This window comes from Siniperca chuatsi, linkage group LG14 (genome assembly GCF_020085105.1).
Source record: "Siniperca chuatsi isolate FFG_IHB_CAS linkage group LG14, ASM2008510v1, whole genome shotgun sequence".
NCBI classification, from domain to species: domain Eukaryota; kingdom Metazoa; phylum Chordata; class Actinopteri; order Centrarchiformes; family Sinipercidae; genus Siniperca; species Siniperca chuatsi.
Genome location: NC_058055.1, coordinates 4422168 through 4440578, shown reverse-complemented (window position 1 = coordinate 4440578; position 18411 = coordinate 4422168). Strand labels below are relative to the sequence as shown.

General features: G+C 45.2%; 1 protein-coding gene across 7 annotated transcripts in view; it reads left to right on the top strand.

Annotated features, from left to right (window-relative positions):
- nrip1b (nuclear receptor interacting protein 1b) overlaps window positions 1-17736 on the top strand; it is a 39222-nt gene extending 21486 nt beyond the window's left edge. For 6 of the 7 annotated variants that reach the window (XM_044222007.1, XM_044222004.1, XM_044222003.1 and 3 more), the window contains one exon: window positions 11402-17736. In XM_044222007.1, coding sequence (XP_044077942.1) covers window positions 11859-15497 — 3639 coding nt within the window. In that variant the 5' untranslated portion in view covers window positions 11402-11858 and the 3' untranslated portion in view covers window positions 15498-17736. Of the gene's footprint in view, window positions 1-2680; window positions 2706-11401 lie in introns of those variants that run through there. The other variant, XM_044222009.1, reaches the window with a different exon arrangement.
- The last annotated feature ends 675 nt before the right edge of the window (window positions 17737-18411 follow it).

The following is an 18411-nucleotide window of genomic DNA, read 5'->3' as shown; positions in this document are numbered from 1 at the left end:
TACTCACTGAAAAAGTAATTACTCCGCAGCTAAAGTAACACGTTACCTTACTCATTACTCGTTTCGTTACTCAGCCCAGCTCTGTCAAAGGTGCCTCCAAATCCCCCACACCCACACCCACACCTCACATCTTCTGTATTTAATACGTGTAGAATTAGAAAATGACACATTGGGATTTACCAAACAGGCAGCCCAACAATTTGGAGGGATTTACTGGCCATCAACAGCTAGCTTAGCATCTGTGACTGCACACAGCTCTCCAGAAGTCCCGACCTCAGCTGTGTTCACAACATGTAAATAAGACAACTTTGGAATTACCTGAAGTCACACCTTAAGCCCCTGCACCAAGCTAGCATGTCCCGGACAGACTGGTCCAGTAAAAACTGATCAACCCCTCATCTAACTCATGAGCATTACTGGGATTAGTAACTGGAATGTAATTACTGAATTTCAAATTGTAAGCCCTTACAAAAGAAAAAAGTAATCACATTACTGTAATGTGTTGCGTGTGTTGTTGCCCAGATCTGCTAGTCAACAGTAAATGGTTTATACTTGGCCACAGAATACAGATAGAAAATGAGAGTGTTGCTACCTTGGAAAAAGTCACTTCCAGTGATGAATAATAAATTGACATTCAAATTGCAGCAGAGAAAGTCCTTTCTGTGGAGTGTTGCTCAGGGGATTTCAGTGTTTATCCCCTTTGCATGCTCTAACTATATTAATGTAACTGGGCATTTTTCCTCTGCCTGCATAGGCCTCCCTTCCATTTTGTATGTGTGTGTCGGCTGACCGTATAGCAGGGAGGACGGGTTTGCCCCAGACACCTGCAGCCGAGTGAAAATCTTCCCCTAGGGTAGAGGAACATATGTATCCAGCCTGTATGACATCTAGCCTAAGTCTCTATGAACTGTACTTTCTACTCAGACAGGATTTACTGGATAAGTGTCCCTCGCACTTGTGACGCAATCCTTTTTAACACTGACCACTCAAAGCTGGATTTGAAGCTCCACAGAACCCTGATGAACTTTGACATTTAAAGTGGAACTAAGGAAGAAAAGAGTGTGGAAAGAGTTTCCTCTCACCAGCTAAAACCCCACTCTGTGTGCCCCCGCCCCCAGGGCATTTGATCACACCTGTTCATCACCCAGCTGGCATACTACCATGTTGACTCTTTCTTTTGATTAAACGAAAAAGCATTTAGACTAAACAATCAATAGGTACAGGCTTGAGTCCTGAATCGCTCTAGCATAAATCTTCCTGGTGCCTGACGTGGAGTCGTCTCTGTATCATTTTTGCTGATTAGTTTTCCCATTACTCAAAACAGATGTGGTTGCTGGTGATGAATGATCCAATTATGGGATATTTGTCACCCATTTGATATCTGCTAGTCTGAGACTGTAAAGAATTTCAGCGTGATGCTACAGCTCCAGTCCACAGTCCACTCTGGCTGGGTACGTGTTGACCCTGCTTTTGGTTTTGTCTAAATGGCCAACTGGCCGTTACACAGAGCTTGCCCTGTGGTGTTTTTCTGTCCCCAGCAGCACCCAGCCATTTCCCCCTGATCATCTCATCAATCTTGTGGCTATAGATAAGAGAGGTACTCAACAGAACTCAGAGGTACTACTCAGCACTCGTTTCATTTTGAGATAAGAATAGTTGCCCTGTCATAAAATTCCATTTAAGTATTGTATCCTCAAAAGTCACATTCTGCACACTCTGCTGCCCCTCCTGTTGACATGCCTCAGATAGTAGTCATACATGTCTAAACTGTAGTTGACCCCCCCCAACTGCTCCAAAACAATACACAGACACTCACAGCTGAAAGGATTCATGTACACCCCCCAACCCCCCCTCTGTCTGTGGACAGTAGGCTGATTCTGCAGCCTCCCTTCCTCTCTTTCTCTCTCCTGCTCTGCTCTGCTCTGCTGAGCTGTGTGTGTGTGTGTGTGTGTGTGTGTGTGACAGCTGCCTAATTGGGCATTCTCCCCTCGTCGGAGCGCCTGCCTCTCCTCTCTCTCCTCCAGCCTGGGCCGGGGCTGCTGACGAATGGCAGCGGATTACAGATGAGGACACGGTGACCCGCCTGACCTTGCTGCACAGCCGCGGGGGAGGGAGAGGGGAGGGAGGGGGAGACAGAGCGCTAGGGGTGGGGCGGGCGGGGTGCTAGGACTGCAGAGGGGTGGAGTGGGGTCGGTGGCGGTGGGGATAGATGGGGGGGGGCAAGCACCAGCAGGTCAACGGAGGATGTGGTCGCACGAAGGTGGGCGAGATATTGGGATGGGGGTGTTGGAGAGGGGTGTTTGCCAGGTGGCTGGGCGGGCAGGCGGATGATCAGGCGAATGACAAGAGTGTCACATGACAGTACCCCCCTCCCTCCTCCACCCATGTCAGTATGTCAAGGGCACGAGCCCCCGCTGGCAACCACCACTGCGGCATTTTTCCCCACTTTTATTTATATATTTATTTCCTCTCTTCCCCTGTCCCTCCTCTTCTTCCTCTCCTCTCTTTTTCACTTTTTTATGTGTTTTATCAGATGAGCAGCTTCTATATGACTGCTGGCTTGCCTCCACACACCCCCGGGCCGCGATGTGGTCGGTCAAAAGGAGGCGGCAGATCCTTGAGTGTGGTGAATTTTAATTTCTGTGCGCACTGTAGATATTTCCATGCCGCCCCCCCCCCCCTGCTGTGCGAGTGAGACTGCCAAGGTGAGGTTGTGTCCTCTTGTTAAGAGCGATTAATGGCACTCGTTATGTACATAATGAAATATCCCTGCTGATGCATAGGGTGGCATTGTCTCTCTCTCTCTCTCCCTCTGTCTCACACACACACACACACACACACACTCCTATTGCCTGTATGTGTGCAGTGTAACATTGAGGATGCTTTGTTACAGCCTTCAGGCAACTCTGGTATGTGTTTGATATGGTGTAGAGACCCCCCTTGTAAGCCATCTCTCCAAATGAAAAACGAACGGGAATTAAGGCCCTGTCAATTCAGTCGAGTTTGTTCCTCTTTTTTGCTTTAGATGCGCGCAACACTACAGCTCCCTGCGTGACAGCTCTGAGAAATAGAGATGGGTGGCTCACCACCGAGTCCCGTTTTGACTGGCGGAGTAAATTTAGATCTAATCTTCTTGTGTGTGTTCTTTTATAGCCCGAGAATGTTCACCTAACATCAGCTTTTAAGTTGACCTTGTTGTGTTGTTTGCTCGTCTGAGGCTTGTGTGTATGTGTGTGTTTCTAAGACGAGACGCTGCTGGCTTCCCTATAGGTTTTTATTTTGACCTCGTGTGTGTTTGCTTGTGCATGTGTGTGTGCTAACACCATACAGTGCCTGAGTCAAGCTGTGCAAGCTCTTTTAATCCCACGCCCCGGTGCACGTAGGCTTGATTAGTGGCAGCAGTTATCTGTGCAGAAGACAGCCCGCCCTACTTTAGCATTTGGTCAGGTCTGGGGCACTGGGGGGGGGGGGTGTCAAGGCATGAGAAAGGTGAACGAGGAAGGAGAAAGGCAGAGGGGGCGGTGGCGGAGGGATGGCGAGAACGAGGGAAGAGGGGAGGGCTGAAGCCTGATTAGTATTCTAAAGGAGCACTCCTGCCAGTAGAGCAAATTGATTACTGCACTTTACCTGTATCAGCCTCCACAGCTAAGGATGACAAGGTACGGGAGCATGATGTGTGTCTGTGTTCACCTCCCAACCACAGCAGAATAGGTGTGTTAGCATTTCGCTTAGTGTGGATTTTTTTGGTACTCTGTTGAGAACTTTTTACTACATTTACCACTGGATAGTTTTCTCTGTCCTCTCGATCTCCTTCATTACGGCTAAATAATTGCGGTTGGGTGCTGGCCTTGTCTATCTCTCTATGTCTGATTTAATAGTCAATGGCTGACTGAGGGAAGACAGACTCATTTCCTGCAAGCCTTGGCCCCGTGCTTGTCTGCATCTAGGCTGACGGTTAGTGACAGTTAGTGTTTCTCTTGGTTACAGAAAAGGCAACCTGATCAATTTCAACGCAACACAAAATCCGGCGAAATTCAATAAATCTTTTTGCTGGTTCATAATTTCCATCAATACACTGTTCATTTATAAAGATGGGTTCAGTTCTGGTCTTCAGGCCCCAGACCCCTGCCGGTTTTCATTCTAGGTACTCAGGCAGTGATTACACCTGGGCTGTCAGGGAAGGCAATTAATTGCAATTAACCTGCTTAGATAGAAAACCAGCAGTAGTTTGAGTAATGACAACTACAATCGAGACCCACTGACATAGATACAGTACCTCTGTACATCTGCACCTCTACTTTTGTCATTGGCGACTGAACCAAATATTTAAAGGAAAACAGTGTCATCTTCAGATACTTCTAAATTATTCTCCTTTCAACCCAAAACATGTCTTTCACTGTGACGTTTTAGTTTAAAGTCAATTACACTGATCAGTTCAGCTTGATAGTTGCGTGCACTGTGTTGTCAGTGGCCACTGCCAGGACTGTTATATTCACTGCTTGTCCGCCAGCCTGGCCCAAATCATGAACCCTCCATTCACTGACAGAATGTGACCATTGAAAGTCTGATCAGCCTGTTTTAAATCCCATTTAAATGCAGCAGCAGGTTTATTATTTCAGCATGATTAGGTGGTTATCACAAGTGATCCAAATGCATAGGCGAGGGCTGCTAACATACACCTGACTTGATGCACAGATAAATATTCCCTCTGAACCATACTTCTGACCACTGTCACGTGCATTGTGTTGCCAAAATCTAGTTATAATATCCATTTAAATAGTTTATTTGACTAATATTTCTTTTGTTCTTTTCCAAATTCTCTGCCCAATCAAACATGGCTGGTGTAGACTATTTAGGGATGTAGTAATGTAAAGAACTAGGATAAACCTGACATATTTCTTAGGTCATATTTTTTTAAATCGGTGTAATGAGTTCCTGGCCAGGGCAGCTCATCCACTGGACAGACAAAGAATAGCTCAGACAGGGCCTCACATCTTTTCTACTGTAGCACTCAAGTAACCATGCTGAATTTAGTAAGTAGTGCATACCACCTGTGTGTTAGCTTTTAAGACTTACTGGTGAGGGGGAAGGCTTAAATATAAGGATGAGGTTAAGCTAGATAAAGTGTGTTTTGCCCTAGTGTCTATAAGATATGGATTTATCTGTGGTTCAGTTGGAGATCATGGTGATCTTGGTGCACATCAAGAAAATGGCTTTTAGCACATCAAGAGAGTTTGTTGGAAATTTCACACCTTAAATTCCTGCTGTATTTAATCCTTGTAAAAAAAACTGTATTTTATCTCATTATGCATATTTGCATACATTCTTACATTCATATTTTTTTTTTCAGATATTTCATATCTAACTCAGGATGTCCCTGACAATATGATACAAAGATAATAGTCCTTCATATTGGCAGTATTTTTGAAGTTTCATTTGGAACCCCACCAAGTAATTTTGGGGTCAATTATCCCATTATCTTGTAGAGATGGAAATCGCCAAGGACCTCCTCATATCATGCTAGATTCTTGTGATGTGGATTTTACATTAAGCTTTTCAACTGTCTAATATTAGGATTCTATATTACAGTGTTTTTGGATTTTTAGTTCCAAAGGTAGTGAATATGTTTTTTATCAGCATATAAATTAGGCATAACTACATTAGTCTTAGTTTGGCCCCATGGAACATTTAAAGTCGTCTAGGACAACTGATTTTAAAAAAAAAAAAAGTTTTTTGGAATTTGTGTTCTTGACCATGCAGCAGCAAATGTCTTCGCCCACAGGGCAGTGAGGCTTGTAACATTAACTTAAATAGCTGAGGTTGCCTGTCTAAAGATTACACTTGGGTCTTCTCCAGGTTGTGCAACAACAGGGTTCAGGGCAGTACATGGCCCTTTGGGGTGGCAGGATAGCAAGCATATTGTTGCTTGTTTTATTAGTGTTATCTAAAAACCCTTGCTTTGTGGAGTAGTTAGCAGCAGTTACTCATTTTGTTTTCCTAACACTGTTGCTCTTAATGGGGCCAAATACTCAATCTTTCAAGAGTTTAAAGGTATTAATTGTCAGTGTACTTTATTTGTCTTGATGTTTGTGCCATCTGCACCTTGTTGCCACATCATGTCCCTTTATATATTTAGGTGTAGTTGGATAATAAGTTAGGTTACCAATTCAGCTAACTGGTGTATGGACGTGTTTGCTCCACCCTCACCTGATTGCCAAGTAACAAACTTTAAACAAACTATTTAAAGTTGGTTTTGGTAATTAACCTGGATGCTAATTTGGATTCTGGGACTGTCAGTAATATTTAGATTGAAGCTGTTTTTGTTGGTTGCACCAGCTATTGCTCTGGTCGGGCATCAGGGCCAGGTGTAGGACTAATCTTACTGAAGTCTCCTGTTCATTGGCATGTACTCAGGTCTGCCCTGCCAACTGGATTTGTGCTGCTTCAGAGATTTTCTCGGAAAAGGTTACACATAATTGTTTTATACTTTATTGGGTTAAATGTATCTAATTGATTTAAAAGATTCATTTGATTGTGTAACTTTGAATAGGACTGTATTCTTACTTAAGCAAAAGGAGAAAAAAATACAAATTGTGTTTTTGATGATTCTAATGGAATGTCCCTTCACAACCCATTGTACCCTGTATTATCATTCTCCAACCTCACTCAGAGCATTAGGATGATTTGAAAACTAGAAAGTAGGTCAATGGGAGCATTATGAAAGGCAAAATGATAGCAGAGATATGTCCTCCTCTTTTTCTGTCACTTAGACCTCTGTCACAAACCATATTACTCCAAACCATTCCAGATTACTCGCAGTTAAAAGAAAAAAAGCAATACTCTTTTAACCCAATAAAAGCAGACATCGTGCTGACTCATGGCAAAAGCCATTATGGAAATGATTCATTAAAGGCCAAGGTTTTTAGCTGGTTTTAGCCAGCTTTCAGGGCAGCCTGACAGTGGGACATTTGATCTCAATTGCAAAGTGGCCCATTTTCCTCAGACATCACCACTGCAGTCTGTTTCAAGAGCCTATCTCTGCCTTTTGGCGTGCTGGCCATGGGACAATCAGCTGTTCCTATTTCCAACACCAGTGTTTACAAATGGAAAATGCGTGCTGTTTCGGGAGGGAAATGAGCACCATTTTGGACAGGATGTAAGCAGAAGATTACCTCGGAGCCCAATAGAAATGAATCAGGTATAGATTGATGGCAGCCACGGCTCATTAAGAAGGAATGTGTGTGTGTGTGTTTAATTGATGCACTAATTCTCAGCCACTCAGGAAATGGCCCTTGGGTGGGTCTTCCAAATGGCACACAAATATTTACTATGGACATAAACATTTTTGTAAGTACATCCATGCTAGCCTGGGCATGTAAGGTAAGGGGAAAGACTGTGAGGGTCTGTGATACAGTGCAGTGATATCATCATTGCACTGGCTAGTTTGGCTGGGTCCTCCGCCAGTCAACTAGGCTTTGAACCGCTTAGATGACTCATCAGTGTGCATGAATTCCTCTATGCTCTCTCTCGACCCCAAGAACTCTTTGTTCTGATGAGTACAGATGATGTTAAAATCCGCCCCCACGCTCCTCATCCAAGGCCACATGTAGGCCAAGAACTTTAGCACTCTGGTCTCATTTTGTCCAAGTCTGAAATGTTAGCATTCAGTCATCACACACTGTTCCTCACATTGAAGTGCTCAGAGTAGGATGAATTTTCCCAATGGACCGTCTGTGCTACTTAACACAAGACGTCTGACTTTTCAGCATTTGTGTATCACATTTCCTTTATGTGGAGTACATCCACGGGTTTCTGTGTGCACACATGGAGGCATGTGTGCTATGCATGACTTGTTTGGTCAATGCATCCTAAGAAGTGGGTCAGAGTGCCCTAGTTCTCATTGTGTGGGTGTGCATGTGTCTGTGTATTGCATTTCAGGGTTATTTTGTCCTGATTGACTTATCTGCAAAACATCTTCTTGCTCTAGCTCGCCTGCTGTTCGGTAGCGTGTTATTCTCTTGTTTACCTCTCTCAAGGTGAACAAGAGCTTTTAATTCAACTTTCCTCTGGTGCACTTGTTCACTTGTGGAAGGCTTGGAACAACTGCGTTTGGTCAGGTAGCTTATGTTTTGTCTTATTTAATCATGTCAGGCCATATTGAATTTACAAATAGCGGTCACACCGCATGTGTAAGTGAGCTACCCTGTTGAGTATGTGCAGCAGGGCTGGGCTGCAGATTACATGATATAATAGTGTTTAGGCATCGCCTCTCCTTTTAAATTCCTTTAACCTTGACTCCCCTTAAATGCAGGGAGAACACATCTGCCAGGCTGGTGTCAGACATTAGTAATACACACCGCTCGGGCAGCATTGTCACTTTTTATTAACGCCCAGAGCTTTGCATGGACACCAGCTGTTGCATCAAGTGGAAAAGCCTTGGCGGCATGAATGACCTTGACTTTAACTGCCACTCCTTTGACTCTTCCCCTTTTGAATTCTTTTGTTTGGTCTCATACATTTTAAATGGCTTAAATGGATTACCATTCCTGACAATAAAGGTCATTTAGGAACTCAGTTTTTTTTTTTTTTAAGATAAAAAAAAAAACCTGCTGTATTACCAGCAAGTGTGTTCATGCCTGTGTCAGTGGGTGGTGGAGTGGGTGTGATCTGAAGGTCAGTGCAGGGAACGAAGGTCACATTTTGAGATCTAATCCGTGACATCTGCATTGGCACATTTTTATGTAGGCCTTCTGGTAATTCTGCTATCTTAGGAAGCAGCTGAGGGTGCAGTGTCCTGTTCCTGGTGTCTTTTAAGTATAAGAGGAGCAAAGCAGAGAGAAAGAAATAGATGATGATGAAGCTTTCACCCCTCCCCATCACTTGCCCTCCCTCTCACATGTACGTGGTCGACTGTTGGGGTAAAAATCACTTTAGAATGGTGCTTGCACTGTCATTGGCTGACATTGTCAAGGATAATGGATAATCACCACAGAAACCATAGAGCAGCTCATTGGCGGTGTGGTGTCCCACAGTGGGGGAGGGGGGTGGAGGTCAGGCTTTTTGGGTGCCACCACCAATGAGATGACATGTTAACAGATGTCTAAGGTCATTTTCAATGTATACACCAGGGGAGATAATGTAATAGTAATGCACACATCACACACTCTGAGAGAGGAAAGGAGGAGGGCTGTATGCTTTAGGGGCTCAGCATAGAGGACAGCTTTCCCTATATTAAGGTCATTTATTTGTTAACAGAGCTCTGTCACTGAGGAGAACATATTTTTTCTTGCCCTTGCTGTAGCGGGCCTTTCTGACACAGGCTCTGTCATTACATGTCTCTCAAGAGCCTGAAGGTCCCCAGTTATTCATACTTCATACTTAATGTGAGATAGTGAATGCAGTGGCTCTGTTGTATATAAACTAATATAGTGCAGTGTCCTAGAGTCCCTGTGCAGCCTTTTCTGCTCTGTATTGAAGTTTCTTTGGGCAAAAACATAGACAAGGTCAACTGTAATTCCAAAGGTTCACTGCCAACAGCAGAGAGATTAACAGAATTTCCCATGTTGAAACTGTGTCAGTGTTTCTTTTGCATTAAAATTTTTTCTCTCACCAACTGGGGGGCTGTATCATGGCATGTTAGTTAGTTTGCCATGCTATGTTAAAGGTAAACATGTGTACATGTTTACTGTGCTGATCAAACGTGGTGTTACAGAGCATTCTATTGTAATTGCGTTAAGCTCGCTGGCGGGAAAATAGCCCTAATCCTGAACATCTAAGATTAGCATGACAGCAGACGTCAGATGGCCCAGTATGACCAGGTTGGCTTTTATTGTTATCAGATTTAGGTCAACAGCTTTAAAATGGCCTTGAACTGTAATTGACGCTGATGGGCACATCTCAGTTAAGTTATTCTATTCTATACAATGCCGCACAGTCTGAAGAGTCTCATCAATTTATGGACCTTTGTTAAAATTGCCAACCTGATTGTTTTCCTACTGCTACTCAGACTTAATTGTGCACTGATCAACTTAAATTCAGCTTCTAATCCCAGGTCATTTTCAAGGTGGCATTAAAAGTGCCACCTTGTTGCCCTTTCTGTCATGACAACCTGTAGACCTTGGCCACGGGATGGATTTCAGCCTGATTAGAAGCCTGCTGCCTTGTTGTTTTTGGCCCTTGCTACTGCTCTCTGTGAAGTATTTAGGCTGGTGGCTGCGTGGGTTGCCATGGCCTTTCGTCATAATCAAGGGCTGCTGTCCTGTTGTGTGACCTGCTATGTTGGTCCACTCAGCGGACACCAAAGGTGAGGACGGCATCGGGAAAGGACACGGACAGCAGCTGAGGCGAGGTGGAAACTCTGTATTAATTAACCTTTATGGGATGCGGCCAGGACTGTCGGGAGGTGTCCTGTATCCACGGAAACCACGCTGACAGGGTTCAGAGCAGAGGTCTCCCAGGGCAGTGCCGCTGACACTGTCATGGCAACTGGCACAATGCTCACCCCAGTGTCACCAGCTCTGCCCTCCTGACAGTGGTGTGGTGTGACAGGTGCACCTGATCCTTAACCCCCCCCCCCATACACACACATACACAGCTTGTCTGTTAGCTATATCTTTGCTGTGATTCTCCACTGCCTTTGTATTGTACCCGTAAACACAACTCGCATCAAGTCAGTTCATGTTTTGCTCTTTAAAAACAATTCAGGCTTAAAAGAACTAAGCTTGGTGAAGGATTCACAGCTACCTAGGTGTGTTCATAAAGAGAGTGTAGTGGTGAGACTGAGTAGCAACCAGAACGGTTTTCACTTACTCTGTATGTGTGAGAGTATGCATGCACATGTATGTATGTCTTCACGCGCACTTTCATGCTTGTGTCTAGGCATGAATGCTTAAATGCGTACTTGTGTGCATGTGGGTGGGTGGCTCCTGCTTTGTGTAGATCGAGGGTTGCATCGTGTGAGATGCTGCTCAAGTGTATAAGGAGCAGGAGGTGGTGGGGGGATAATCCACTGAAATGACAAGCTGCATAAAAAATGATTCACAGCTCTCACAAGGCCCTTCACTTTTGAAAGACATCGCTGTGAGGGGCTTACAGCTCAAGACCTGAATGTTTTCAAGGTAGTGGGCTTTAATTTTCTATTTGGATCCAATCAGGCCTAATCTACATTTGTCGTCTGTTCTGTAGCTGTGAGGGGAGAGTGCAGAGTGGAGAAGGAGCCGTGTGCAGTCAATCTGAAATGTTGCTAAGTAACAGAGATGGCAGACAAGGTGGTGAAATGAATGTGATATAGTGCTGTGCAAATCCCTGCTTTTCACACAGTTTGTCCTTTTCTCCTCTTTTTCTCCACCCAACCATCTCTCTCTCCCTCCCTCCCTCTTTTCTCTCTCACTCACTCCCATAGGTCCCCCATGTGAGATCTGCAAAGCTGAAAGGCGCCACTGACAGAACCACAGCCAGGCCTTAAGACAGACATCCAAAACATCCACAGCCACGGAATGTGTCAACATCTTTGTGGTAAAATCCCGCTGACTCCACACTTGCTACTCACATAAGCCTGGAGCTGGGCCTTCTGGGATCTTACGGGGTTTAAAGGCATACAACAATGCCTGGGAGGCCCACCTGCCCCAGATTGCCTCCAATCATGGCTGCTGTTTCACCACAGTGCTGACTGTGCCCACTACAGAGAGGGATCAGATCCGGCCAGTGCATCCTTCAGCCCCGTGCAGACACACTCTGTGCAATTGCCTGCCCTCTTTTTGGTATTTAGGAAGTGCATGCCACTGTCAACCAGATGACCTAGTGGACATTTGTTTCCCAGTAGTAGTGCTGAACCATACGAGGGGATCCTAGTATTGAACATGACTCATGGGGAGGAGCCTGGCCCTGAGACACACAAGGATTCAGCTGTTCTAACTTATCTGGAAGGTTTACTGATGCATCCAGTGGTAGCCGGGCCTGGGGCCACGGCAAGCGGGAGGTCTGAGGCTGCCCACAGCAACCAGGAGCAGGGTGACAAGGTGGGGGGGCCCTTCCAGCTGCCCAACCATGGCCCCACTGCTCCCAAGGCTGGAACCAACAGGCCCACTCTTGGTTCTTCGCAGCACCTGAAGAAGGCCCGCCTACTGCGCTCTGGAGCCTGGAATGATCCAGGGAACCAGCGGATAGGTTCACCCCCAATGGAGCTGAATGGCCAAGGGGGAGGCCTGCAAAATGGAGCACTAGAGGGATCCCCTCATGCTGGGGAGAGCACCCTGTTGGCTTCCCTGCTTCAGTCATTTAGCTCACGGCTTCAGAGTGTGGCAATGTCTCAGCACTCTAATAAACCCCCCAGTGAGTGTTCCTCTCCCTCAAAGGCACCACCTGCAGACAAAGAGCCACTTCCTGTGTATGGGACAGCCTCAAGCCGCTTGAAGGGCCTAATGAGGAAGAGCAAACTTCAAAATCACAGCAACACACCTTACAGTCGCCGGGGACACAGTCAGGACAGACCCCCAGAATCACCTCGGTCAGCACACAGTGCCACGCCTCCCTCTGCTCCAACAGCTGCTGAATCAGTGTCCTGTGCCGAGCGTCTGAAGGCCGTGGCCAACATGGTGAAAATCCGTTCTAGTCCAGCACCTTCACCCAAACCCAGTGTGGCCTGCAGTCAACTGGCCTTGCTGCTGTCCAGTGAAGCCCATCTCCAGCAGTACTCCAGAGAGCATGCCCTCAAAGCCCAGCTCTCTGGAAGATCTGCCAGCGAGAGACTAGCTGCCATGGCAAACCAGCAGCATGGCCAGGACAAAAGGCCACCTAGTGTTGGAGGGACTCTGCCTGGGGCCCCGGACACACTAAGCTCCTTAACAACCCAAAATGGAATGACAACAACAACCACAATAACAACAACACTCCCTCGAACAGCCCTGTCCAGTCCACAGAGCCCCTCTTTGCTGCGTGGCCATAGCCAAAGCTCCCCACCCACTCCCCCTCATGCTCCAAACCACACTCACAGCCAACCACCTAGGGAGAAGCGAGGCTTTGACTCACGTCCAACCCGTCCCCCCCAGACATGCAGCAGCTTGCTGCTGCTGCTACTCAACAACCACAACAACCAGAAGCAGCTGACCAAGAATGGCCACCTGGAGGACAGCTGTGGCATTCTGCCGCCAAGCGGCTCCTCTTCAGTCACATCGGACAGCGAGTGCTCCATTCAGGAGAGGAGCCTGACCAAGGACAGCAGTGATGCAGAGAGTTCCTACTCGAGTTGCTCTCCCATTGACCTCTCCATGAGAAGCCGGGCGAATACACAAGACACAGGGCCCAAAACTACCACCCCCTCTTCCTCCTTTGCCTCCTTCTCTTCTTCCACCTCTACCCTCTCTTCTTCCACCACAGTGTTTTCCTCGACTCCAGTTGCATTCTCTCCTCAAGCTTCTGCTCAACCCTCCACCACAACCTTTTCACCATCCTCTACTGTCGTCTCCTCTGTTTCCACTGCTATTTCTTCCTCTTCCTCCTCCTCTATCTCTACCTCCTCCCTTGACAAACTAACAGAATCTTTAATAAACAAGTGGAAGCCAGAGCCATCAGGATCAAAGGTGTCGAAGAACACGGAGCCTGAAATGAGCCCAGACATAAAATCCCACCCTAAAGTCACACTTATGCAGCTTCTTCTTGAGCGCAGAAATAATGAAATGGTTAATAAAAGCGTAGGTAACCAGGATTTACCACTTGATATAACTATGGCCACCATGTCTCGAGGCCAACCAAAGGGACTGGTGCCCTGGGAGGAGACCAGGACAAAAAGCCCCATAGATAGACCTGTAGCCCCAGCCCAGCCCCTCTACTCAATGAGTCGTGACCCTAGCGGCGCACTGTCCCCTTACTCTTACCCCTCCCCCCATGTCCAGTCCAGCCCATTGGATTTGTGTAAGTCTAAAGCCTTCCCTGCTGAAAAGGCTTCAGAGCCTGCGTTCAGTGCCAGTAAACTGTTACAGAATCTGGCTCAGTGTGGCACAGCTTCTTCCCCACCCATCCCCTCCAACAAAGGGCTGGGTCAGGAGCCCGATGCCAGCAGGCCCCTTGCCCTATTGGAAAGGCTCAATGCTCCAATCCACAGGACGACCACTCCACTCTCTGACGGACCATCAGGCAGTGGCACACCTTTCAGTCGGAAGGAAGCTTCTCCTCCTTCATCACAGATTGAGAACCTTCTAGAGAGGCGTACCGTGCTGCAGCTCCTTCTAGGAACAGGCTCGGCTACTGCTACAGTCAGCCGCAAAGATAGGCCCAGTGGCAGTGGCAGGAGGAGTGTGGACGTGGCAGGGGGGTGCTATGAGAAGAGCCCTGTTGCTTCCATTATCTGTGACAGCTCCAATGGGCCCCCTTTGGACATAAAGGTCAAAACGGAACTCACGGAAGACGTGGGACCCTCCCCGGCCATGTCTGAGGACTCGAGTGGCAGAAAGAGACCTAGTGGCTATGTGAAAAATAGCCCCATTTCAGATTCTCAGCAGGACTTTAAAACAGAACCACGGCCTGCAGAGGTCATAGCAAAATATGGCCTCCTCAGTCAGTTGCTTAAACAACAGACTGCTACCTACTATACCAGTGCTGCTATGCAGGTTGAGTCACAGCCCAGACAGTTTAAAGAGGAACAGAGGGAGTATCCAAGCCCCAGTCCTAAGAAGAGACGCCTCTACTCTGATCGGACTGATAGTTTAAATAATACCAGCTCTCCAAGAGCAGTAGACAGTGGCAACGCAAACATTTTTGCCTCTTCTGCTGTTCAGGAAGAGCCTGACCAGCAGAGGAGTCTGAAGGAAGAGGAGGCTCCACCCAGGAGCCCACCAAGTGAAACCCTCACCAGAGAGAGTCGTGGCTTCAATGTGCTCAAACAGCTGCTGCTCTCTGACAACTGTCTGAAGGAGCTGTCCCAGCAGCCCCGCGGGACACCCAGTCCTTCCGTCCTGCAGGCCAATGGCAAGGCCAACGGCAGCATTCTCAGTCAGCCTGCCCATAATCACAGCTTCCTCCAGCTGCCCGGCTGGCACCCCCATGGTTCCCTCAACTCAGGGCTTCCGAGTAATCTCAGACCACTGCCCACCCCCCCTGCAGGTGACAGCCCTATCCATACCCCCTGGAGCCGCCACCCAGCTCCATGGCCGGTGAGTCAAAAACGGGACCCCCCTACTCTAGTCAAACAGGAGCCTGAGAGCCCTGTGCAATGGAGTAGTCAGGAGAATGAGGAGGAGGAAGGTTGTGACTCAAACCTGGACTCTCCACGGCTCTCGCGTTCCAACCCTATCCTGTATTACATGTTGCAGAAAGGCAGCATTCAGCTGAGGAAGGAGGTGAGGGATCAGGCAGAGGGAACCCAATCTGTGGTCAGAGTCAAAGAAGAGCCAATTAGTGACATGCATGCCTATGAACACAGTCTGAGTTCCACCCCGCAATCACCGACCCACAATGACAAGCACAGCCATGAGAGCCAGGGGCTGAGCCAATCATCTGAATAGAAGTTGTATCAACTACAGAAAAATACAAAACGGAATCGAATACATTGACTCTTTGTTTTTCCTTTTTTAATGACTTGCCAAATTGGTTTGATGAGACAAATAACAAAGAATGCAAAATGATTTTTTTTTAGTGGAATAGAGCAAGTTAAAATTCAAATGCATACTTCAAATGCATACTTACATTGATTTCTCAATTTAAATAGTGAGGTCATGGAATGGTACAAAACAGGTCTATCTTAGAAAATATCTAATTGATTCAACCAAAACTACACAACTTTCACAATTTTAACTTTTCCCATCAGTGATTATCATGCACTACATAATTAATTTTGTCCTTTACAATTTGGTCTTGTTTTACACTTATTATTGGTATCTAAATTGTACACATATCACTATTCCATGTCCTCTTTGTTGTCTGCCATAAAACATTTAGAAAGAACATTTCAGGCAACATTTATTATTGATGACTCCAAAAATGTTAGCGCTCAGTTCAGTGGACATTTATTTATTTTCTCCATTAGAACATTTTCAGATAGACAGAGTCCCATCAATTTTAGATAAGATTCCAAATAAAGTCATTCTAGGGCAGACACAGCGGTCTATTACAACAATGTACATGATAAATTCATTCAAAGGAGGACCTTGAAAACAATATTCACACTGCAATAGCTTCAGTGAGGATCCTACCATGACGAATGCTTTGTCTTGCTTTTCCTCAAGATTCATGGTGTGGTATAATTACAAATGGAGTAAGAATATATCAATGGAGGTTTGAATGGTCACAATTCATTGAATTATGCTTTTATTTTAATTTAACTTTTAAGGGCAATATTCGACGGTGCAAATTCAGGGTGATGTGTTTGCAGATTGTGCAGTTTTGAGCAAACGAGTCAACAGAGCATGTGTGGTGCTTACAGTTGAGCAACTGTATGTTAACAGGTTTGTAGAGCAACAGTTAAAAGGCTGCAGTGTCTAAGAAACTTATCTTATCATCCTGGGTAAACCCGCACCACTTTTCTTCATGCACACAAAAACTTTGAGTGTGAAGCACATGGCTTTTTCTTTTCATTTCATATAACGAAGCACCCAGAGTTTGCACTATCGAAGCTGAGTCCTCATTGTCCTTTTCAGAATAATTTAACGGCATGTAATAAAAAAAAATATGTCAGTATTGTTATCTGTTGAGAATTTGACAGTTTGTGGGGGGGTTTTTCATCATTTCTTAACTGTTGTGGTTTATGGACATATTTTATTTTTGTGGCAGTCTCTTAACTCATAAAATGTCAAAAGAATTGCATGATAATTAAGAGAAGACCACAGGTACATATTTGTTTTCAAAGCAGCTGGATATGTCCTGCCCCCCAATAATCACCAAGACATTTTGGTGTCTTGAGGGATATCTGGTATCCAGCTGCTTATTTTGATTGTACTGTATTCTTTTCAGTTAATTTCACACACTGCTTTATCCATTTAGTCTTGTGATCTTTTTAATACATATACCTATGAAGTACGTCTCTTCAATTATTAATACATTTTCACAATGGTTAAATATATTTGTGTAAATAGTACTTTCAGTATGAAAGATGACTATTTTGTAATGTTTAAGAAAAGATATTACCCTAGTTTTTAATGCCCTGATATGTAAATATGAATTATATGCGTACAAGTGTACATACAAAGGCAGAGGATGCTACGCCCATCTTTTTTTGGTTGGTTTGTTCTTTGCATGTGTCTCTATGTGGTAAATGATAATCTATCCTGCGCTGTGTTGTGTAATAATGTCTGACTCTCCTCACTGCTGCCTGTTGCATGCAGACGCATGGGAACTACCTGTGTATCCCTACTGGTGATGGGGGAAAATGTCAAGTCTTAAAATAGGTCTTTTTTTATCACAGAGAGAGGTTCGTTTAGAATATGAACGGTCCCTAAATAACCACAGACTGTTGAGCAAGTTGATTCAAATGTGTGAAAAATAAACGTGCATTGAATATTTTTGTGATTTTCTTTTCTGTTACTGGTTAACAAAGCTCTGTGAAAGAGCTTGGGGCTATAGTGGGGGATTGACGTACAATCATAGATCTGCATTGTGCATCTAAGAAATACATTTGTAGCAGCAAATATAAAAAAAAAAGGTGTTTCATTTTTTCATGTGAAGACCTGAAACATTATTTCATTTTTTATGTTTTCATTTTTGGTGTTCATTTGCACTGATATCTCAGAAATAAAGTACTGAAATGCATGACCTAGTATGAATGTGTTCCTCTTTTTCCAGTTTGCCATTCAGAAGTGTGTTCAAGGGTCATGTGCAGCCTAGTTTTAATTCATGTGAGTGGTCACTTTTACAGAACATATTAACATAAACCAAAGCAACCAATAGGGCATACATCCCAATATCTGATTTGCCTCACAATACAGATTATTATTAAAAAAGGACATCAAAGCCAAACTGCACTTTGTGTAATCAAAGACTCTGGTCTATTAAAGTAGAGTGAGAGGATGTCCTGTATTTGCCCCAAAAGTTCTGCTTCTGAGTTGGCTGCTGTCTTAACAAAGGCAGGAAAGACATTGAAAGGAGGGAGGACACATGGAGGTCACCAGATGTACACTGAATTCCCAAGGATGTGACTTACAAAATGGAACATATATCTTTTATTTAGAACCATAAATAGATCTCATTGAACAGTCAATACAAAACCTTAATTCTTGTGTTCAGTCCAGAAAGTTGTCCATTTTGTGATGAGAAAAACAGCCTGTAGCGTGAGTCTTCCTAAAGGTGAAGATGAGTTCAAGCTAAACTTCCCTGCTCTGGGTTTGAATATGAAGTCCAGTTAGTGAACAGACAGCTTTTTGTCTGCAGTGCAATTTTGAAATCGTTCCTCAGCCCTGACTTCCCTTTTATTTAATACTCCCCATG